Source organism: Anser brachyrhynchus (genome assembly GCF_964034855.1).
Source record: "Anser brachyrhynchus genome assembly, chromosome: Z".
Classification (NCBI taxonomy): domain Eukaryota; kingdom Metazoa; phylum Chordata; class Aves; order Anseriformes; family Anatidae; genus Anser; species Anser brachyrhynchus.
In genome coordinates, this window is record NC_137697.1 from 45,205,467 (window position 1) to 45,231,207 (window position 25,741).

A 25,741-nucleotide genomic window follows, 5' to 3' on the forward strand; every position below is an offset into this window, starting at 1 on the left:
TAAATAACTACAATGGAAAATTAGTCAATGAGATACATAACGAGTAATTTATCAGTTAAGACACACATTGGTATAAAATTTCCATCACTTCTTCATAGGCTATATTGTTTTTCATTAGCTGCATTGAGAATAATAGAGAATGTAAAGAATTTATGCAAATATTTTGAGTATTTGCATAAATTTATTTGCTTAGATTTATCATTAATTTCTGTTCTTCTATCATGAAGAGGAATAAAAAGTAAAAATTACCATAATCCAAGCTAGGGAGACAGTAAACAGTGCTATTCAAACACACAAAGAGACATCATCCACTTTCCGAAAAGTTCTCTACTTGGTGAAAAACTTACCCCCACCACAAAAGTCCTCATGTACTGTGAGATAATTAGAAGAACAATGTTGTTTTTTTTACCCACCATGGAAATGTACATTAAAAAAATTATTAATAAATACAATCGATAAATATTATCTGCAACTGTATTTTAAGAAAATAGTTGGGCTTTTATTACTTCCAACTTTTTGGTCACCTTCCAACTCCATTTTTTTTCCAACTCAGAATTGGCATGCCAGCCTTGTGGTAAGGAAGCCTACAGGCAAGCGAGGAAGTTCATTTGTAGCTCAGAGGTCAATTCTTCTTTCCCATACCCACTGACAAAAGGGTAGGAAGTCTAAAGATAATGTCCAAGATCTGATGTTCTATTTCTGTCACCACCATTTAACCATTTAACATGGTACTTTGGTGTTTTCTTGGAAATGTATGCATACCATACACTTGAGAACAAATAAAAAATCCACCACAACCAATGAATAAATTTCAAAAAATTAACCTTTCTCTATGGAGGTATCCAGGGAGGTTATAATCTCCCTAAAGCACCAAATTATATCTAGAAATGAGCACCTTCTAGACCAAATTTAAAGGATATTGTCTCTTCATTGTGTGATTCATGTCCTTAGCATTCCAGAATCTTACATGGTTAAAAAGGCAGCACAGAACTGGAGGACTTTCAGTAACAGATGGTTTTGCAAGTATTTTATTCCAGTCCCTTATGCTAAAATACACTTCTTATTACTCCTGGCTACAGGGAGACTGCATTTGCTATACTAATTGGCTATCCATTTCTGATGCTGCCTGAAATCTACAAATATGGAAATTTTATGGGGCCGTGTTGATTTCAGAAAGTGTTATTACCATCCATCCCGACGGGCAGGCACACTCCCCAGTCACGTGGTGACAGATGCCTCCATTCTGGCAGGGGCACCTCTCCTCGCACTGCGGCCCGTGCTTCCCAGGGGGACAGAGATCCTCGCAGCTGGAGAGTTGGTGCACAACAGACAACTGTTACTTCAGCACGCGCCCCAGTCTCCAGCCACCTCTTCATTTTTAATGCTATTGTTACATTTTCTAGCCAAAAGCATGCAACAGAAAGCAGTCCAAAATAAAGAGAAGCAAACTGAATATTCTATAGCATCCATGAAAAAGCAAAGCAAAACAAAACAAAACAAAAAAAAATACAACTAGGAAACAGACATAGCAATCTAGGCATTGTTTCTTCATAAACATGTTTTTTTCTGCAGTGGTTGGTGTTCATTCACTTCTGCTGACAAAGCTCAAAATATATTCTGCTAGGACGAAACCAAATCACTGTTTCAACGCAGTTTTCCAAACTTGTAGCCAAACGATCCTCATGGTTGTCATAAAGAAGCTCCTGCTGCTACTTTTTGTGGCTTTTACTTAGCAGCGCAGATCAAGAGGACTTGAGGATGCACTGAAATACGGTTTGCACAGCGGCTTCTCAGCCAGCCCTGCTTCCCTGTGTTACACAGCAGAACGAACAACAACTCAGTGGCAGAATTTACTCCAGACTTTCTTTCTCCTGTTAGCACTATTTAAAGCCTTAACCTTCCCCCAGGATATAATACGCCCTCTGCTTACAAGGCACCAGTGTATCCAGGAGGACATCTGCACTCTCCAGTCACATGGTCACAGGTGGCTCCATTTTGACACTGGCATTTTTGATGGCAGTCATTTCCATACGTCCCTTGGTCACAGCGCTCCTCGCAGCGCCAGCCTTTGAACCCCGAGGAACAGTGGCATGCTCCAGTGATGGGGTTGCATAAGGCTCTGTTTTTGCACTGGCAACGGCTGCTGCAGTGAGGTCCCCAGTGGTCAGGGTCACATGCTGAAAGGGCAGAAGTAACAATTTATAGCACTTTTGTAATAGCTCGTGGTAGAGCACTGAAGATACTATGAGTCAACCATAAAAAAAGAAAGAAAAAAAAGAAAAAAAATTATAAACCAGAAATGGTTATGTGGTGCTTCCTCAGCTCCTTAATAGAAATTAACTACTTGGTGTTAAAACATCTGGATGTTACAGTTTTGGTTATCCAACGTGTTGTCACAATCACTCAAGTGCATCTTTTCTCGTCTGCCCCAATGCAGCCCATTAAACCCTACAAGCAAACCAGGCAGGATATTTCAGCATCAAAAGAAAAAACACATTGTTTAGGAAGAAATTTTTCTTAAGTGAGAAACATGGGAATTCTGTAAATAGCCGGAAGATTAAGGTCACCCAGAGTTCAACAGGAATGTGCTAATCATATGGTCAAATGACCTGGTTTTATTTTTATGTTTTGTTGATAACAGCAATGCAACAGAAAAGCCTCAATTGCAGCTACTGGTAGTCTGGGCTCTCCCCTTGGTGACTGACAAGCACTGTTCTCCCCGTCTTCTCCTGGGGCAAAAAAGCCAGGCAGAGAACAGGCACGCTTTCCGAGAGTAAGACGACGTAATTCAAGACACATCCTCAGGGTAGAAATTATTGAGCTATGGGAGCTGTTCACTTAGGCTACACAAATAAAAAGGGATTAAGGTCTTTTAAAGAATCTTTTCCTTAAGATTTTTTTTCCCCAGTAAAGGTCACAAGAATGTGCATGCTTAACGGAGATATTGCTAGCAACTAGACGCAAGAAAATGCAGAGCAACCTAAAGCATTGTATTATACGCACTCAGCAGTACTTTCAAACTGACAGAGTGACTGTCCATCTGATTACTGCCAAAGTTTCTCCATTTACCTATTTGAAGATGCTTATTTTCTGTTCTGAACTATACACACAACACACTGCTGTCTGTGGCACACAGCATGTCACAAGATGCCTTTACCCTTGATAACTCATGTTCATTCACAACTTGTATATACTTATTTTCAATGTCTGCATGGAACAGAACATGTAATCTGCTTAATCAGTCCTCAAATTGTCCTCAGCAAACTAGATATTTGGAGATATATGTAAGGGCAGTGGGACTTCTGAGACAGTTGCATGTCTCTGATCCCTATACTTTTTTTTACTTAACAGATTAGTCTGGATTCAGATAACAGTCATCCTTCTGCTCCCAAACAAAATAGACAATTTCAATTTCAGTTATTCCTCATGGAATAATAATCAAAAACAAAAAAAGAGGTCCTGAGATGTCTGATAAACAGAAGAATTCAGACTGACCAACAGATCATGGATGTTCCCATGCAGAGCTCATTCAAGGATGAACGTAGCCTGAACCCACCCTATAATATAAAGACACAACAGACAGTGTTTGGTTGAAAAATTCCAGCTTGTGTTCTTCCACCAACAGCTGGAAATGGTGGAGTCCAACACAGAGCTGTTTGTAGAACCAGCACAATGAGTCTCAGAGCCATACAGACCAAAACCATCCACCACGCATCTGCCATTGCATCAGACACCCAGGCACGGAGATTGCCTTGCTAGAGACTGCCTCACTTGTGAAGCAGAGGAGCCTCGTACCTCCTTGCTCTTTTTACAGCCCCATCCCCAGTCTGCCTCCCTCGATGCATCCTGCTGACACCTGCAGATTTACTGATGTTTGAGGTGAACGTGCTGTGTCTGTGAACTTGAACCTCTCTAGACTATTTTACTGCAAGAGCATGTACTGCACAGTACATAATAATTTATTAGTTTCCTTACGTGATCTTCACATTATGCTTGCAGGAAATCATTAAAATAAAAAGCATGGTATGGCTGCTAATAGAATTTCCAGTCTCATGACCATTCTCCTGGCAATGGCCAGGTGGGTAACAAATATTGACTATGTAATTTTTCATTACATCACAACAGTGAAGCATCCCACCAGGATCATGATGGCCATACCATAGTGTGGCTGCGCAACAGTCCATTATGCAAGTTCTGTCACCAGTGTAGTACCTAACTGTGAATTATGGGCAGAGCTGTGGAGAAATTTGCAGGATTAATGGGAAAAAACAGTATTTTTGAATGAGACAGATAGACCATGTATTTTACCTCTATGTCCATTGACTGCTAATCAATAATGTTCCCCATAGGAAATTAAAGTGATTTGTCAGAAACTGATACGCAGTTTACTATTAAAAAAGAAAAGGGCAAAGGGTAGAAATGTTTTCTGTGGTGAGTTCTGTTTGTTTTTAATTAGTTTTTAGAAGTTAATTTTACCAGCTACAATACCAGACTATTTCTGCTGCTTCCTACTATTCAGAAGCTGAGAAAGCTGGACTGGAAGTTGCACAGCTGCTAATCTGGTGGAATGGATAGTGTTTGTGCTAATGACTATCGTCAGGTTACAGACTGTCAGCTGGAGTTTAATCACAATAGCTGCTCCACTGTCCTGACCGCACCAAGGTCACAGACACGCGCATATGCTAACACTACATGCACACACACACCGAAGTGCCAGCTCCTGGCTTCTGAACAGAGCTGAGGTTGTACATCATCTGTCTCAGCAGAGGGTATGCATGAAATAGAAGCAAAGTAGAGAGAGGGCAATCCTCTCTTCAGAATGGTTTCAACAAAAAGACAATGCATCTTAGCCCCACTAACTCCTGGGAACAGTCTCAATACTGCAGAAATGCAAAACCCAATCTGTAAACCAGAGTTAATTTTCTGTATTTCTCACATAAAACTTGCCAGATATTGCTGTTTTATGCAGAGCACCATTCTTACAAAGTCACTCTCCTTCCCCTTTTCACATATGTTGTATTCACCCCCATATTTTTCCAACTTAAACCAGACAAGACGGCTAGCTGTAACGCTCACTACCAGTTTTTGTAGGAGATTCCCAGGATCCTCCCTACCTTCATCTTACACCACTGGGGAAAAAAGCATCAAAGGAAATGTTTAACAACACTGTGATATTGATGCCACATCTTGCTGCCGTTTTTCTTTTTATACATTATGTTCATCTGGGAGCATCTTTTTAGCCTCCACGGCGCATGCAGTGCACGTCATACAGTGCTACAAATACCATACAGAGAACTTTTCCTTCAAAAGGATGCTCAGTGAAAGTGAAAGCGTGCCTTTGGCAATAGGGACACCACATTGAATAAACCCTCGTGTAAAATAAGCAAGAATGGTTTGAAAATCTAAGATAATACAGTCTGCAGACATAAAGAAATGCTCTCTGAAACTGAGTGCCGAATGATGATTTTAGGAACAGGGAGAAGCTCAAGGATTCAAGTTCAAAAAAAAAAAAAAAAAACCACTTTCAAGGAAAAAAAAAAAGAAATTAAAATCTGTGATGCAAAATGCTATAATTCTTGGGCCTTTTGTAGCATCTTTGAAAAATTAAAGTTGTGTATTTCCTATAACTTTAACTCACATAGTTACTATACGAGGCAAGATGTGATTTTATGCAAATGGTTTCTGTGAGCGGCTGGTGACTTGCAAATTTGGGTTCAGGGAGCCCTGATATTTTATATCACAGAATATTGGTTTCTATAATAATTAGAAGCATATATGAAGAATTTGGTAACTTCTTTCTGCTCCTTCTAAACAAAGATGTTTTTAACAAAATGTGGTTGCATATTTGTCATTTTTTCTGACTTTTTTTTTTTAGTTGATTTCATTTCATTTTTAGTTGATTTCATTGAAAGGCAAAAAAAAAAAAGTGAATAAGTAAGTATTCTCAACAAGCCCACCTTGATCACCTACAATTCTATACCTCTGTAAAGAATGGCCCATAATGAGAACAAAATAAGGCTATCAAATCAAGTCAAAGAATATTTCAGAACAAAATTCTCTTTAGAAACTCTGACTTACAACTACCTTTTAAGTATGCTACAGCTCCCTTTATAACATCACATTCAAGTCAGACAATGTTTTGTTTGTTTTGAAATCTGACTTCCTGCTCCTTTAGTCTTTCTTTTTGGCTAACGGGGAGGTAAAAGGAAAAAAATCACAGCAAAACTTCACTTTTCTTACCATCGCTTTTTGCAGCTGTCCTACATGTAGCACCAAGATTTTATCTTGGTTTACATTTCTTTGCTTTTGTACAGAAAAATGCTGTTGTGTGTTTTTGGATATATATAACATTGTTGTCAGAACAGAGGAGACCCTTACTGCACAGCAGTAGGCTATTGTATTGTTAGGGTCTTTCAAAACAACTTAAAACAATATCCCCTTCCACAAGTGGCAGAAACATAGTAAACCACTCTCTCACTGCAAACACAATATTGTCAAGTACAAATTTAAAATAAATAAACAGTGGCAAACATGCAGAATTCCTATCTCTCTGTCTCTTCAAAACGTCAGCAAAATTTCTTCATATATGTTCAAGGAATCACAGCCGTTTCTAAATGAAAGTTAATTTTCCTCGCTCCAGTATGGAAAACAAACTGAAGCTGCCTGTAATATCTGTGGCTGTCCTTTCTTCATTTCTAGGCTGCCACATCAAGGACAAGTCTAAATCTTTGCGCCTCCCTTTGCATCTCTCCATTGACTCTCAGGTATCTATTGACTTGTCCTTACTTCATGGCCTCTCTGGTCTATCCCTCATCTATCATTTCTCATTCAGTATCCAAATATCAACCACCACATTTACACTGTCCATGACATTAGCCCCTTTGTTACATTTTCAGACCATTGTCTTTCTTGCTTCTCAAGTTTCCTCTACAACTTGGCACAGCTTACCACAACCCCAAGCTGTAAAACTGTCACGTTGCCCTTCTCCATGTCCCTACCTTACAACTCCTCCTTCCTGTGAAGTTCACGAAAAGTAGATGTAAGCAGCAAGTACAATGAAATCTGTATCTGCCATGGTCATTTGTCAGTGTCGCTTCCTTCCTCGTCTCCTATGTGTTTTGAGCTTTGTGTTACTTCTTTTCCTTTCCTTTCCTTCAATGACAGGTTCTCTAGGACAGAAGCAACTTTCTATTCTGTATTTTTTCTTGTAGAAAGAGTCTAAGACTACCCTGCAGGAACAGACAACACATCCACAAGGGCTCCAGGAACCACCATCACCTACAACTAAGAGTACATCAACAGTAACATACCCTGTTTAAAAAGTATTCCAGTCTTTTGGAGCAGAGGATATAAATAAGAAAAGAGTAGCATTTCTAGGAGTGTCCACAGGTGATTTGCATTATTGGTGTTGGTTCACAAGAAGCTCAACGTGAGCTGGCAATATGCTCTTGCAGCCCAGAAAGCCAACCATATCCTGGCTGCATCAAAAACAGTGTGGGCAGCAGGGCTGGGGAGGTGATTGTCCCCCTCTGCTCTGCTCTCGTGAGACCCCACCTGGAGCACTGCGTTCTGCACTGGGGCCCCCAGCACATGAAGGACATGGACCTGTTAGAGTGAGTCCAGAGGAGGGCCAAGAGGATGATCAAGAGTCTGGAGCAGCTCTCCTACAAAGACAGGCTGTGGGAGTTGGGGTTGTTCAGCCTGAGAAGAGACAGCTCCAGGGAGATCTTGTAGTGGCCCTCCAGTACCTAAAAGGGGTGTAGTCCCCCTAAAGGGGGGACTCCTCCTAAAGGGGGACTACAGGAAAGCTGGGGAGGGACTTTTTGTCAGGGAGTGAAGTGATAGGACAAGGGTGAATGGCGTTAAACTAAAAGAGGGAGATTTAAATTAGACATTAGGAAGATTTTCCTTACCCTGAGGGTGGTGAGGCACTGGCACAGAGAAGCTGTGGATGCCCATCCCTAGAAATGTTCAAGGCCAGGTTGGATGGGGCATTGGACAACCCGATCTAGAGGAAGGGGTCCATGCCGGGGGGGGGGGGAGGTGGGGAATTAGATGGTCGTTAAAGTCCCTTCCAACCCAAACCATCTATGACTCTGATTATCAGGGAATAACAGATTATTAACAGCCAAGAACAGACGATGTTAATGAAGCAGACTAACACTGAGAAAACTTTGATGTATCTAAAGGAGTAATCCACTGACAATCTGGCTGTCATAAACCACTCAAAAGCTATCCATAGTTTTGAATTTGGAATAACTTCTTTTTCCTCAACTACAGAAGTGAAAAAAATGCTTGTCTTAACATAAATACATGTTAATAGAACTAATATCTCAGATATCCAGTAAGAAGTAGAATCTGATGGATCTCAGTAAAGACAGAATGACTTTTTATGAAGGCTGTGTTTCCATTCATAGGTGAAATAGCCACTCATCTCATCTATCCTTCTGAGGACCTCAATAAAGAAATGCACACATACTTCCCTTTTCTCCATTAACAAGAGATGCCCCATCTAACTTCCAATTGTCAACAGGAAAAAGGAAATTCAGTTCTATTTCATGTGTTGCATACATGAACATGTGTTCACTCTTTTCCCCCAAGGAGAGTGCCATAATTACAATATGAAGATTTGCAAAGACTTGGCATACACCATATTCCAGATTAAAATCTTGTCAGAAAATCAGATCAATAAACTTCTTGACAGGAAAGAATATATATTCTTGATATAACAGCAGTCAGATCATATTTTATGTTAATACATTATGTAACTTTGGTCTATACAAAACTGAATGTGATAAGACTTTATGGATCCTCAATTACTCTTTGCTGATATGGACAGGAAAAGTTATAGCCATGCAGATGCTACTCTTAATGATCTTTATTTCTGAGCATGTTTGTGTTTAGAACAATATCTGTTGATTCACTAAGCAAAAGCCATGAGAAAAATATGAAAGTTGTCACTAATGTAAATCCAGATCAACCTTACTGGAAAGTTTATAGAGCATTAAAACTATTCTCTGATACTATGGTTTGGTTAGCTGTGATGATGGCATTTTTTTTCCCTTAGAACATTCCTGCAGGATAATTAATCTCCCAAGTGGAATTAAAACCAAATAAAATTCAAAGTCTGATTCTGAAATCTATAAATAACCAAGTATGTTCAAAAATTGACAAGATGCAATAAGCCCCTAGTGCCAACAACCTGTATGTCAGCCCAGATTGCAAGACAGTAAACATGGAACAGGACAAACAAAAATTTCAGAGATGAGTCTAAAAGGCCAGAAAACAAAGCTGGCTATTCTGAATACAAGAACAAAAATATCCTCTAGAAAAGTTTTGAAGTCTGATTTAATAAAAACATGAGATTATTCTCCATATATTTTTGGATATACTGTTCTAGCCTCCTCAGGATGTTATGAAAATTCATGCACATACATATCAGAAGATAAATCTTTTCCTGCAGAGAATCACTTATAACAATTATAAAATATCATTGACTTTTAGTAAAAGACTTAGTATGCCTACAACCTAGACACAAAAATGCATAGTGTTTTTTTTTCTTTCTTTTTTTTTCAGAACACACTTTCTATTACATCTGAATTTCCTTTGAGTCTTTTGTTTCTATCTGATTTCATTTGGTATATTGAAGGCCTTTTACCCTGTGGCATATTTTTCATTCTTCCTTTTTGTTTTGTGCAAAAGAAAGGATTTTTATTCAAAATGCTAAGCTTTAATTTAATTCAGGGATTTTATTTTATTTTATTACTTTGTAAAAGCCTTTTGATCCGTGAAGTGGAAGAACAATGAAAATGTGTTTTTCAGATCCTGTAAAAGACTGGAACTATATGCCTTTCACATGCCATAAATTTCAGAAGACTCTTTAAAGTGCTTTGGACATCAGAACACAAGTCTGGATAATGGCTAGGGAAAACACATACAGATGGCTCTTGGTGTTCAATTTACTTGGTACTGAGATAAAATGTGTTAAAAATAATCACTACTATAAGAAAAGTTACAAAAGATTGCATTGTATAAAATATCTTGTTGTCCATGATTCTGGTATTCCAGAGATCTCCATGTAGGACCATAAATTAGCCTTTTTCCTTTTTTTTTTTTTTCCCCAATAACTTGAAGGTCATCTTAATTGTTAAGTTAGTATTATCCTTCACGTGTTTGAAAACCTGCTAAATGAGCCAGTGACTAAATATATAAAGCACACTGAAAAGAAACCAATACTAAAAATACTTCTGCATTGTTACTTGGGGGGGGGGGGGAAACAAACAGAGGTTATCCGAGAAATCAACTCAGGTAAAACCACTAATACGCTGAGTTTAAAAAATTGGTCAAAGACAAATTGAAAGGCTTCTCTGATCCAGATTTTTTTTTTTTACAAATGAATAAAACAATTGCCATTTACTTCAGTGCCTTTTTTCAGTAAATCTCAGTTTAAGTAAATTCTGTAACTGATAACTCAGTTTAGTAGAAGATACATTTTCGTTTATGCTTTCACTTCCAGACTGGAATGGTAATCCAGCAGAAAAAAAATGAAGCATCCTATAAATCCTATCAATTTCCCTAAAACTTCGCAACTCACTTGCTTTATAGAAATGATCTTACACATAATAATAATATAATTTAAAATGCATTGTTGTACGCCAGAAAAGCACAGCCTCTGTGTAGCCCTGGGAATTTTGATATGACCTACCGTGGTGCCACTGTAGTGACTCCATTGACAATGAACATGATGGCTACTTCCATTAATACCTGTTCTCCCTGTTAGCACCTGTCCTAACTTGCTGGTGGGTTGGTTTCTCATTCCAAAAATACTAGCCTTGTTAGAGGAGAAAATAAATTGTTCAGCTGGCAAAACTGCTGTATCAGTTATGGAATTATAGAAGTTCCACCTAAGGGAAGTGAAAACTATCGGAAGGATATGCATAATAGGAAAAATTTAAATTTAAGACTGTTTATGATGTTCTGTCACTTTTGCTAACACAATGCATTTACATGTGACCATTCTGAAGTTGAGGGGCAGGAGGGGAGTTCTAAGTTACTTGAATGAGCTAATTCTCTACATTTTCCATAAAAACAAATGGCTCCGCATCAGGACACTCTGCAGTTTCACTAGTGTGTTTAGCAGTTACTAAGTTCTGTGAATTAACCTTCTGTAGCACCAGCATGTGATTAAAACCAGAACTTATTCCTACTGCCTGTTGAATGGCTTAGAAAAATTAAGGAAGAACTAGGCTCTCTATGTGTATCTTGCAAGCTCTCAGTTCAAATGTTTTTGAGAAACAAAACAGAAAGCAATGCCTTAGAAGCATTCAAGATACACAAGTTGTGTTGTCAAGTGTATGAGATGCTCCTAGGCACCTCGCCTTGCACCTGGAATTTGGGGGCCGTTTTATCTGGGGTGCAAAGTTGTCTGCAGAAAACATTCACACATCCACCTTTTCGGGGTTAACGGATATTACAAGCTCCACTGAGAAACTGGCAGTGTCTGCAACTCACGTGAGTGTCTCACACAAGCTATGCCAAGGGATCCAGTTTCTGCCATATTCTGCATCTGCCAAGTGCCATGAAGAAAACAGTGAGATTTCCATGCAATTAGTAAACTTTATAAACATCCACGAGAGTAAATGAATTCTGACAGTAGCAGAGCTACTGTACCTTTCCTTAACAGGTGCATTTAAAGGTACAAAGATGTTTTTCTGAGCTGACAGCTTTAAACACTCAGCTTGAAATACTAAAGAAAAAACCAAAGCTGTTCTTTTCTCATGTTTTATAAAACTCTGGAGCCAAATTGCTTAATGCCATAAAGCTACTTGTTCTACCTCCATGCCTTCAGACTATAGTCCCAATATTATTCTATTAATCACCAACAGAATTAAATTACAAATGAAAATCCAATGATTCAAACAAATCTGTGATTACAGAACAGAACAGAAAGTGCATATTCATGTTTCCATAGACAATCTTAGCATACTTGTCATAAACCAAAATGGAATACATGTCATTCACTTTTTGCCTTACTACTCAAGCCAGCTGGGGATCAGGAAGGCTATATTCCTTGCAGACATGCCAGTGAAATATTGATTTTGGCCTTTTGCCTCTGCTCCAGCTTATTCAGAAATTGTCCTATTGATTTTGAAGGAATTATTTGTGGACTACTGGACATAAGAAGAAAAACAAAGTGAATGTCATGATTGCTTTACTAGGGATCCACATTAGGCTGCATATGTATCTAACTTGCACACACATTCAAAACTGATGATGAGGTCTGTATATTATGTATTACAGCAAAATACTGTTCCAATAGTGAGAAAAGAAAATGGTCAGAAAATGTAATCTACAAATGGAAAACAGACTGATCTGCTCTACACGTCTAGATAGCCAGCTATCACTACACTTAGCAACTTTTACAGACTTCTATACACAGCCCATAGTCAAAAATGTTCTTATATAACAACCTAACCTGACACACACAATTTAAAAATCTGATACAAACAATAATCTAGTTTAGAATGGAAAAATTGGGCTTGGTTGGTTGATGTTTCTTTTCAATAACATGTATTTGTTCACATTTTTCATCTACAAACATATCTTCTCCCCAGGACCAATCAACTTACACTCCTGAAGTTCAAAAACACTTCAAAGTGGTGCTGAGAGTGTGCTGTTTGTGCTGATTGACTCACTTCAAGGTACAGATTCAACCTGTCTTCTGTCCACTCATTTGTCATTAATCTGTCTACTGTGCTCAGTCAATAAATCTTTATTAGAATAACTTGTTTTGTATGACTTTTATCCTTCTGCTAGTATGCAAGTGTTCTGTAAATAAGTGACATCCCAATTCAAATAGTTGTTTGTTTTTTTCAGATAGATGTATGTTAGCATCATCTCCTCCATTTATTCCCACTGAAATTCACTGCAAGCAAGTACCATCTAATGGGCTGTAATACCTTTAATTAAAAAATGGCCTGAAAAAAAAAAATACATTTCACAGAGGAAACATTCTCCAAGGAGATATTATTTAATTAGTCACATTCATAAAACATGACCCACGTTCTACACACAGAAGAAAACATCCACTCATACGTTTTTCTTGGGCAGGATATAAGGTTTTCAGAAAGGCAGAGGACGTGAAGGCTGGAGAGCTGAGGGTTAGGTAAGAAATAAGCACTGAATGAGGACAGCCTCAGAGACATTGATACAGTATTCTACTTAAATCTTTATCCCTCTCCCCTGAACTGAAAGCAGCAGCTGACCTAAGCTATTGGGATGTAAAGGTTGCCACAAAAGGAAATGAGAGTCTACCAAAAAGTTTATTCCCTGACAAGTTTATTAGACCATAGCATGTGGTGGTGTGCAAAGATAGGGGAGGAAGCTTAATTACCCATCTTTTATTGTACAATACACCAATTTAGTCCATGCAATTACTATCACTTTTAGAGAGAATATTACAGTGTTCAGGAAGCACTTGTCTGCAATTACCACCCAGTAATCCACTGTAACACAAAAGCCACAGCATATGGTTTAAAAAATTGTTTCAAACGAAGTGGGTAAATAGAACTGAGAAACAACAGATAAAATCAAGTATAGGGTATGATTTGGCAGATGGACAGATGCTGCAACAGGTCAAACTGTGTTGTTCAGATACTTGCAAATGAAATTCCTTTGTAAGGAGAATAATCAATCCCAAGAGAGAAAGGATCGTATATTGGAAGAAAATCTTTAGTTCTGAAGTTTTATGAAAAGTTCTGTGCTTAGGTAGAAAACAGTTGTTTCCAAGGTATTTGTGTCCATGAAAATGAACAGAGTTCTAAATCTGAGAGTTGGCTAGTGTCTCACACTTTGAAAATTGTCTCTCCCCTTCAGTCACACTCTTATTTGGTCATCAGTAACCACTACATGCCTTACAAAAGTACTGGCATGTCCTTTAACCACTGTTCCTTCTTCATTACTCAATTAAGTAATCAAGTGTTTATATGATGCACATTAATACAGTATGGGAATTTACATGTATTTTGCTTTAATTAATAACTTACTGTATCAACTGAAATGATTATAAAAATAAAGCTCTTTATTTTGCTTTTCTGTTACTAAAACTAATCAAGTCAGGGAGCAGGCAGAAAATACACTTAAAAGCAAAATGTGAAAATCTACGCAGGGCAAGCAACAATAAAAGCCAGTGCCAGAGATTCAACTTATCTTTCCAAGACCACTCTCTGCTCTACAATTTGATGTGATCTGCACTGTAGCTCTCAGACACATGGACAAGTAAATCACACATGGTTAGCAACAAACTGCAGCATTCACACTCAAAAGGACAATCTAGTGAAAGCAACATCTTACTTAAATTTGTCTGCATGGAATGGGACAAATTCCAAGCCAAATATCCCAGTAACATATGAACAAAACTATCCCCCTTCTTAGCCTACCCCCCTTCTAGGGCCACACTAGCAATCTGAAACAAATTTCTGCAGTTCCAGTTAGCTCTAATGTCATGCAGAAGCCTACAGAGGATCACAAAACTCTCAAGAGATCACACTGTTCAAAAGTACTTGAACAAAGGCTCTTTCAGTTTTGGCCTGTTGTGTATTCACACCAGAAAGTATTTTTGCTATTGAGACTGCCGTGACAAGCAGTAAAAGGCAGTGAACTGAGGAAGAAGCACAGGAAAATAGCCGCACATGTATTCAGAATGAATTATACCAGGCAGGTAAGGGAAATGGTCTCTACAAAATCCTGTGAGAGGAAGAATTATTTCCAAAGAGAGATTTAGAGATTCCTCTCTCATCAAAACTCCCCTTTCAGTGAGTTTCAAACTTTGAAATTTCAATAAATAAAAGTATTTCCTCATTCTAGGTTGTATAGTGATACACATTTCTTTTGTACATTTGATTAGTTACAGAGGAGCTCAATTCATAAGGCTTTCAGAAAGAAAGATAACATTTTTTTGACAATTTCCTTTTACAATTCAGCACACTAGATTAAGATCAGCATTACCATAACATTGCAATGCCAACTCTTTCCGTTTTATGCTTTAAGCAAAATTTGCTGTTTCTTTAGATCTGTTTATGAAAAGAAGCACTTGTAAGTACATACAAAGACTATACACCAAATGTAATAATTTTAAAATAGCAAGTTCTTTTTCATGTAATTGGTGTCATCAGCAAACTTGCTCAAAATACCTTCTATTCCTACATCCAGATCGTTTATAAAAATATTGAAAAGTACCGGCCCTAAAATGGAGCCTTGAGGGACCCCACTGGTGACCGCCCGCCAGCCTGACGCAGCCCCATTTACCATAACCCTTTGGGCCCTGCCCGTTAGCCAATTGCTCACCCATCGTATGTTTTTATTTAGCTGTATGGTGGACATTTTGTCCAGTAGGATCCTATGGGAAACCGTGTCAAAAGCCTTGCTGAAGTCCAAAAAAATCACATCAGCTGGTTTCCCTTGGTCCATCATACGGGTGATCTTATCATAAAAGGAAATCAGGTTAGTTAGGCAGGACCTACCCTTCACAAACCCATGCTGGCTGGGACCAATGACTGCTTTGTCCCCCAGGTGAGCCTCAATAAGTTCGAGAACCATCTTCTCCATGATTTTACCAGGCACTGACGTGAGACTGACAGGCCTGTAATCACTGTAATCACTGGGCCTGTTCAGCCTGGAGAAGAGGAGGCTGAGGGGAGACCTCATCACAGTCTACAACTTCCTCGTAAGGGGGTGTCGAGAGGCAGGAGACCTTTTCTCCATTAACACCAGTGACAGGACCCGCGGGAACGGGGTTAAGCTGAGGCAGGGGAAATTTAGGCTCGACATCAGGAGGGGGTTCTTCACAGAGAGGGTGGTTGCACACTGGAACAGGCTCCCCAGGGAAGTGGTCACTGCACCGAGCCTGTCTGAATTTAAGAAGAGATTGGACTGTGCACTTAGTCACATGGTCTGAACTTTTGGGTAGACCTGTGCGGTATCAAGAGTTGGACTTGATGATCCTTAAGGGTCCCTTCCAACTCAGGATATTCTATGATTCTATGATTCTATGATAATTTATTAATTCTCTTTCTCTCATGTTTCACAAAATACGCTGCCAAAGCAAGACATGATCAGTTCCAGATGAAGAGTCACTAAAGTATCTTGCTAAAAAAAAAAAATCCATATTTTTATTAAGTGAAAAAAAGAGGGTGAAAATATAACCAAAATTATTTTTGTCCTGCTGATTATCTATGTTTTTCACAGTTATTATTTTTTACAGAAATCCCATACTAAGTAAACTGGTAGCAGAATAGCTATGCAAGACATATGCTCTGTTTTATGAATTATATTTTTATATGGTTTGTGAAATTTAAATTATAAACATTTCTTTTATTGTTGACTAAAAAAAATACATTCCTTTCAAGTGGATAGTCATTAGCAGTGACCTACGTTGAACTTGACTGTAATGAAGTACATGGTTTAGTGTTAGACTAAACATAACACTTCCAAAGACCTTATGAAGGAGAATAGAAAGACTGAATAAATAACCTGTTATAATGAGCAAAAATACAGAATTACTCTGAGAAACTCTATTTTGGGTAAAGGGAAAAAATAATTTGTGCAGACCATGAATTGTTTACCTTTGACAGATGAAGAGACAGTACACAAAGATGCCACTCCTACTATGGAGGGGTTTCTGCCCTCTGTCAAGACCCATTGTCTTATTACAGCCTGGCTCCTGGACTGCAGCACCTGGTTTCACATTCAGAGGGTCCAGAAAATGGCAATGCCCAAAAACGTCATCCATTGCTATTACTTCAGTACTTCACTCCATAGTTTTGCTATGTTCTTGTATCAAGTGTGTGATGGCCTCCACCTTCATAATTTCTTTATTAAGTATGACCACCAGCTGGCTGATGTGTGACTGAAGCCATACATCAACCAGGACACCATATCAAAGTGTCCCAGACTCCTCCTACATATGTCCTCGATACTCCTTTCTTGCTTCCCTTCTCTTATGCACACACTCTCATGGCAAAGGGGAAAGAGAAGGTAGTTGGAGAAAGATGACTGAAGTAAGAGAAAAATGTAAAGAGACTGAGCAAACAGGGAGGAAGTATTCAGAGAAGAGAAGAACACAGCTGGTTAAAAAAAAAAAAAAAAAAAAGGAAGATAGGGTTGTCTGGAAGATTTACTTATAGCTTTTATACCTGACCTTGCACCATCATTCTTCACAGAGCAAGAAAATAAAAAAATGGAGATTTTACTGTTCAAATATAACTATTTACTTACTCCAGATACTAAGATCTGTACTTTCTGGAATGTTTCTGAGCACAAAATAGCTCAAGACATTTGGTGCTGGTACAAGGTAACACTGTCTGCAAGTAAATGAAGAAAAAAATCAGACCACACATAGTAACCTGATAACTCAAAACAAACGCCTTGACCAGGAGACCAAGCACAGGATCAGTGATAATCCGCCCAAAATAGAGGACAACACAGTGGAAAGAGCCCAAGACAGGCAGAAGCAGGTGAAAACTCACCACTGGAGCAGTTGGGTCCTCCCCAGCCAGGCTCACACTGACAGGTGTTTGGAGCAATACAGCGACCATGGACACATTTGTCAGCACAGTGAGCTGTCAGAGAAGGAAATAAAAATAAAAATAAATTACAACTCCTAACACTTGGAAAAATATTCAAAACTTACTCTCATTCCAGATGTTTCATGCCTCAAATACCGTTTAAAAGTAAAATAAATATTAGCACATTAATATTTGATGGCTGCTCTTCAAAATAAGTTGTCTGATTTCTGTCTCTTCCATTTTTCCGTATTTTGAAGGATCCAACTAAACCAGGTTGCTGCTGCTCAAATACTTTTCTGCATTTAACAAAGAGAAAATTGTCCACATTTAATGAAAAAACAGTCACAGTATAATTTAGGTTAGAGAGCTGCCTGGACATGGTCATGGGCAGCCTGCTCTTGATGGCCCTGCTTGAGCAAGGGTGAAACCAAACCCTTTACACTAAGAAAGAGGGAAAACTGCAAGCAAAAAACGTGTGGTTCTCTTGCAACAGCATGGACAAAATATGATTTGCAACACGTCAGTATTTTAATATTGATTTTTCTGAATGGTTGCACAGTTCATATAAAACACAACAAAACACTGATGACACTTAAGGTAAGGCACAAGGTACAAACCCTATGAATCACTGCAACCTTTTTAATAAGTGATAAGCAGAGCTGCTTAAAAGTTTTCATTATTATTTTTGTTACGATTTGCAAGAATGTATGTGTGTGATTCTGCAGTTAAGGCTTATTTTGAAATAAGTCTTATTTGACACCCCATTTTGACAAAAAGAAAACTTGAAATGGCTTCTATATCCAGCACACCAACATAACTGACTCACATTACACTGAAGAGGAAGAACTGGCAACCATCAACTTTGTTGGCATCATATTCCTAAGGAAATGCCCTCAGCCTTCCAAAATATATACACTGGAATCATTTCCATCCAGTTCAAACAACAATAAAACTTAAAAAATGTGCACAGGATGAGAATTTTCTTTGTACCTACATTTCCAGAAAAAAAATATGACAGGAATGTGATCAGTGTATCAATGAATACAAGGTGCACAATGGGGAAAAGACAAAGTTGGTGTTTACAAGAAGTTTAATGAGACCACACAAATCATTGCTGTTCTGAACAGATTGAAAATGCTATACAATAATTGGGACAAATACTTGCAAAACGTCCTGTGATATTTTTTCTAATTAAACATGATGAAGCAGGATAGTCATCTTTATATTTTGTGTGGTCACAAAGAAAGAAAGCCACAAAGAGATCAACAGTATGTATTACTTAAATCATTGGTTATCTGGGATCCCAGCCACTAATTACGTATTACAGCCTTTAGGTTTCCTTTGCAACTTTTATGTTTTAATAAGCTACTTTCCAGATGTGTGTTAAAATGACCTTCAACAGGGAGAATATGTATTTTTAAATGTCAAAAGATAAAAAATATTAACGTCTATTAATACTCCCAAAGCCATTTCATTGTTCTCTATCTATTATGGAAATAATGACTAAATAATACGTCCCATGACTCCATTGGTTTTACATCTAGATATGAATTACTTACATCGTTGAAGATTCTTGCCTAATAAGTGGTGACATGGCCAATGAAGCTCTCCCTAAACCAAGTGTGTGAAAAATCTTCCCAGTAAACCGTAAGACAACATGAGGTAGCACATACGTGCTCTGTGCACACGTTTGAATAACTTACTGAATAAACTTACTGAATACCAGCACGCATTACCCAACATCATTACCACTGTATACATTTTTGACAGCCAAACCTCTGCTAGCTTCAGCAATTAAAAAACCATGAGATAAGGACCACTGAAAGACCTTTTAAAATGTAAATACTGTTGTTTCCAAATAAACATTATAAAGATCGCTTAAAATTATATATATGTATATATATTTCATGTCACCCTTCTCAGAGAAAGAAATTTGTATATTTGTATGCCACACACATATATATATACATATATATGTGTGTGGCATACAAATATATACATACATACATATATATACATATATATATGTGTGTACATATATACATATATACACATATATATGTGTATATATATACACATATATATATGTGTGTGTGGCATACAAATACACAAATTTCTTTCTCTGAGAAGGGTGACATGAAATTCTTTACTTTGAAGAAGTTAAACAAAGGCCAAGAATGTTTCAAAAATATTCAAGATTTATAAAAAATAATTTTCCAGTATTCCTTTTTTCTTTTTTAAGTTACTTAGTGCCCCAAAACACATCTGATCAATGGACACTTTCCTTCTATATTCTGGATATACCTATTTTGTAACCAAAAGAAATTACTCTCCAGACACTAACTGGACTAACTGATTCTTATTAACTGAATTGTAGTTAACATTCTTAAGAGACAGCATATATACCAAGATCATTTCACTGAACACTGGGACGAGAGCGCCACAATTTACTACATGACCTAGAAAGTGTGTAAGGTGAGAGCAATGAGAAAAGCACTAGTGAACAAGCTGAAAAGACCTGAATTACATCAGGAACAGAGAGACTTTTCTCGTAGACAAGATGTAAGAAAATACTTATGGGCAAGAACAGGTGAAAAACTTGATGTGAAGTCTCTTTGATAATGAGCAGTGTAAAGAAGCACCAATAATTCACTAACAGCAGTAAATTGCATAGGTCTTATCTTATTCTTTTGCAATGGAAAATCAATTAACATACAAAAAGCAATCAGAGCTTACACTTGCATACCTGCTTTTTTATCTTATTTTCCATTTTCTTCTGTGTCTTATTGTTTCTTTCAAAATCTTCCCTAAAATTTTGCCTTGTCCAACTTATAGGTCTGTATTTCAGCACATCACATCTTTTTCATTTTCTTAAACACGTAAGGTAGATTTGCTTTTTCTGACTACAGAGTATCATCAGCCAACCTGAAGTATCTACAAAACACCTGCTGCTGCATGCACGTGCAGGAGGGGCTGCCCAGTTCCCCAGACACAAGCGTATCTTCGTCCCTGTTCCTAACTCACTTGCAGGCACTGGTGTTTCTGCACCCAGCCAAATGATAATGCCCTGTTGAGAAAACTCAGCAATGTGAATCAACATGAAAAGACAGGTGTAACCTGTGCAGATCATCCACACAACTAGTACAGAAAGCTGAAAACAATGTGAGGCAAGGGCTTCACAAAAATGATCACAGACATGCTGCAGCACCATAGCTTCATACTAAGGGGGGTTAAGCCAGTCGTGCCAGAAGCATAGCACGTGTAATGCAATCTTAGATCAAGTTGCCATTCTTACATGCTGATTACGTGGCTTATACTGATACCAATGAAGGGAGGGAGAGAGTGCTCCAACTCAAGAAAGGATTACAATTCAAATACCTGCTTATATGCTGATGGGCACCACCATACCACCTGCGGTGGAAATGCAGATTGCTCCTCCGCTGTGATACCTACTTAAAGTATCACAGCTGAGTGGAGTAACTCCAGTGCCTCATGCCACTTCCACTTCTGAACTAGAGCATGTATGAAGAGCAGAATATGATAAGACTTGAAATTTCTGAATGGCATTTTATGAATCTGCTCTCTGTGATTAAGAAAGTGATATGAAGTTATTTAATGATAAGTCACCACAGACAACATCTAGACAGCTGTGCATTACATTATCTGATGTTAAAAGAAGATACAGAAGAATTTCCAGTAATCAAATGTGAAAAGGCTATTTTTATCTTTAATGGAAGTTCATGAATGCATTTTTATGATCATATTATCTGTCATTTATTCCCTTTGAAAAGCCAGGCGTAAACCAACTAACACAAACAAAAGCTTGAGCTATTTTGCCTGTAATTATTTATGTACGTAAATGACCAGGAGAATCCACTATGGTTCCCAATTTAGACTTTCAGCTTTTAAACAAATGAGTCACAACATCAGATAAGCAGCTACCTGAAGACATACCTGATTTCATGAAATTTCATGCCTGAAATCTCATTAAATAAATCTCATATTAAATAAAATTCTGATCAACTGCACTGAGAATTCGTATTAGAAGGAAAAAAGTGATACCTGAACGAGGTCTGCTTTTGGGTTGTAAGTAAATCTCCGTATTATTTCTTTCACATAAATCACTTCCAACAAAAGAAGTCATACCACATGCATGACTGCATGCTCTGTGTTTGTCATTTTTGTTAATACCATTGTATCCTGCTTTGGATTCCTAGTCTTCAGAAAGAGTAATTTGAAGAGATATATCCCTTTTCAAGAAAAAAATAAGCTTCTTTATCTGTTAAAGTCCTCAAAATTTTGTGAATGAAATTTGAATGCATAAACCAATTTAGATTGGAAATGTAAAAGAACTCTTCCACATATTGTACAAGGTTTAACTTCAACTTCCTTGAAATTAATTAAAATATGGTCCCTCAGCATTTTCTGTGAAAAATGAAATTCACATAACTTTTAAACTACATTGTAAATGTGTTCTTTCAAATAAATTCTTCAATTCCATATTGTATGCTAGAACGTATCCTTTGGTTAATCCTTTTTTTTTTTCTTTTTTTTTTTTTTTCTGTGTTTAACGTCTGTTTTTATTAAGGTGAGGGAAATTCAGTTATGTAGTAAGATAGCTTCTTAATTCTACCTAAATTCTGCCTATTCTCCGTTTTCTTTCTCAAGGAAATTCAACAGGCTTAATCCTGCTATGTTGTCAGAAACGGTAAGTCAGTGTTCACACTACCAAAATGCTATAAGGATGAATCTACTTTACGTGCGTTAATCTACAGCAAAGCCACCAGAAGACATCTTAAAGGCTGAATCCTTTTGTTTCAGAAACATGGTAAAAATTGGATGGATTTTGTAAATTTAAAAGTAAATAAATAAATAACTAATAACAATTATACACTTTCTATAAAAAGGTCTCAGCATGTAGCCCAGACTAGCATCCATATTCCAAATAAAATAAAAATTAAAAAAAAAAAAAAGAGCTGCAATATTCACAATGCATTACACTTCCTTCATTTAACTAAATAAAAGACACGAGTCAGAACTGCAATCCATGTAAATACCTCAACCTTAACAGACAGTGTGATGATATTTTTCTGCTGATACTGCTAACAATATCTGATTCTGTTATAGTCTCTGCCACTAGTGTTACTTGACTGTTTCTTGGCTAAAAGGTGCAAGAATTTGGATTTTTTTGAGCGATCATATGTGTACTTATATTGTTGATTTTTCACTTTGTGGCACGATACATAGGCTTATCAATGGCATTAATTAAAAGATGATACTAAAACTCTGAATCTGGGTTTGAACAGTTTACATTACAACAGTTATTTGTCATTTAGAGAAGAACAAACAAAATACAAATTATTGTTTAAGTGATAAAAAGGCCTGTTTATATATTTTCCACATATGAGTTTATTTACTGAATCCAAAAACAAAACACAAATTTAATTTTTACCGAAAAGTGAAATCTTAACACAAGTGTCACCTACTGAAGCACCTGAAACTGAAAGTTTTCAGGAACAAGTATGAAAGTTAGAGTCACAGTTCCAAAGAAAACTTATATGCTAAGACAAATTCAAATTCGTATGCTCAGACTGAACTCGGAAAAAATCAAAAATCTATATGTAAACCACTTAAATTTCAGCCCATGCTTTTCTCTGGCTGTTGGTCATTCTTTCGTTTTGTGAATACAACATTTAGAGACTTCAGCAATATGAGGTTCCCACATTCTTGCTATGACTCTATACAGTGACAAGTAATTCTCTTCCCACAATAGTGCAGTAGCACTATCATTAGTAAGTACTACCACTAGGACAATTGGCACTGGTGAGTATTCATGCTGTAAATTCCTAATTAGTATTTTAAAAAGGAAGTCACAAGATTTCACTTCATCACTAAATGCACTAAAGTGTTGAGTCATACCAAAATCATCTGCCAGTAGAATTTTCTAATTGAGCTTTTTAAACTGAGAAGTCAAGCAAAGGAACAAACAACAACAAAACATCAAACAAAAAACATCACCGTCCTTGGGGGTGCTTAGGGAAAGGTTGGACATGGTGCTTAAGGTCATGGTCTAGTGGGTGATATTGGTGGCGGGGGGATGGTTGTACCAGATGATCTTGGAGGTCTTTTCCAAATTAAGGCACTATTTCACATTTATGTTGAATAAGTAATTTTAATGTACTTACTGATACTAATTTTCAGACTTTGTTTACCAGAGACCAAAGGTGCATCCACTGCACTGACTTCTCCTAAACTGGTTTGCAAAATCCAGCAGCAATGTCAAATCTCTTGTTATCCGTTACTTTGCAGAGTGTTTTGCTGGAGAAGCTCCTCCAAACATTGAACACTATGCTTCACCACTGTCGTTGTGGCAGTAAAGGAGACAATAAACCTATGAATTCATCTCTGTTTCTCCCATTTTCAGATGAGAAAAGCACCAGGTAAAGAAGCATGCTGTAGATGGTTAGGCAGGAGATGTGTGGTGACAGACATGTGGTGACCTGTGGTGGCCTGCCCCAGGACGGCAGGAGCCCACCCGCAGCCTGCACCATGCAGGCCCTTGGGACCAGGCCTGGGCTGGGGGGACACGAGGCTGATCTTCATGCATGAGCAGCCTACACATCCGACAGGGCAGCATACATGCTGCGGCTCTCCCAGTATGTAGGGCTTGTCACAATTTTCCCTTGGCTGGGCTTGCCAAGCACAGGCCTGCTCAGCAACTGGGCAGCAAGCTGAGACCAGCCCCCACAATCCAGAGGCTCCAGCCCCTCACTGGGCTGCTCTTAAAGACACCTACATTCACCCCCAAATCAGCTACTGACTCAGTCCCTCTGACGGAGTTCATCAGGGTTGCTCCGTTTTTTAAAAAATCTCATTAGAACAGCTGAAGCAAACCCAATGAATGGAGACAGCTGCTTTCTATGATCATTCTGTCCCCTAAAACTAATAAAAGTATATGCGCAGGTCAATATAGCAAATGACATTACTGACAAAAGACTGACTCTGATATGACCAGTTTTTCAAGGAGATTAAAAGTTGAAGACATATTCAATGTCCTGACTTCTGGAAAAGCTACAGTCCATGCTGTGTACATGTGTATCCACAGGGGAAAATAATGTTAAATACTACTGAATTAATTTTATTTTTAGCTGTACACATTTACACATCTCAGAGGACACACTGCCCTTCACATGTGCTCACCTATTACAAGCTCATTGCTGTCACTCCTGCCAGTGCAAGCACCTAGCTATTCAGCCTGCCCTACAGCTTTGAACAACTTTCCAGATGACCTGTGTTCAGCCACTCACATACACTCTCAAGGCTCTGGATTAACACACCCTCTCTTTTAATTCTTCCTTTCTACTGTGATCTTGAATGAATATCAGACCTTTCTAGGTTCTTCACAAGGCTATACAAGAGGGAGAAAGACAGCCAAGCCAGGGGCACTGCCAGTCTGGACAGAGTTCTTCAAAGTTTAGGTTTAGAAAGCTTTGGAGACAGCAGCATGTGCCCTACAAAAGGGTGCTGCTGCCTTCAAACAGTTGTTACAGACCTTCGTATCTGCAAGAGAGAGTTGCTCAGGGATCAACCAGGGCCCATGCTGAGGAGGACTGCCTTGTATTTCCCTACTGGTTTTGTCGGTGTTTATTTTTTGTGTTCAAAAATGCTCTGACACTTGTGCTATCTGAGATGTAATGTGCCATATAATCATTAGTGAGAATCACATCAAGGTTGGTTACTTAGACTTCTGAGATCCAATTATCCTGTCATTTCCATATGCACAACACCAATTGACTTCAACGAGATCTGCATGCGCACCACTGATGAATAACTGAGCCCCCAGTAACACAGCTCCCACAAATCACCCCTGAAAGGGAGCCAAACCAGCCCTGCAATGAATGTATGGAATTTCAAAGCAAAAAGAAACTGGACTTACGGACACACATTTCCCTGCTTTCATAAAATCCAGGGCAGCACTGGGATTTACGTCTGTACATCGTTTTTTCACCATGTCTGTAGGCAGTACGGTAACTGATTCTAAAGAAAAGAATGAATGGTTGTTGCTTATATTTCATAGTTCAGAAACTAAAACATTTATACACTTACAGATTTTTTAAAATCTTCAGATATCAGTAAAAGGAGAGGAAAAACCCTCCAGAAAGAGACCTTTATTTATC

At 38.1% G+C, this 25,741-nt stretch overlaps 1 protein-coding gene across 1 annotated transcript in view; it reads right to left on the reverse strand.

Annotated features, from left to right (window-relative positions):
- MEGF10 (multiple EGF like domains 10) overlaps window positions 1–25,741 on the reverse strand; it is a 104,691-nt gene that overhangs the window by 48,799 nt on the left and 30,151 nt on the right. Inside the window, exons 5-8 of the mRNA XM_080573312.1 lie at window positions 25,501–25,601; window positions 17,526–17,618; window positions 1,931–2,177; window positions 1,187–1,307 (exon numbers count right to left, since the gene is read on the reverse strand). Coding sequence (XP_080429438.1) covers window positions 1,187–1,307; window positions 1,931–2,177; window positions 17,526–17,618; window positions 25,501–25,601 — 562 coding nt within the window. The remainder of the gene's footprint in view (window positions 1–1,186; window positions 1,308–1,930; window positions 2,178–17,525; window positions 17,619–25,500; window positions 25,602–25,741) is intronic.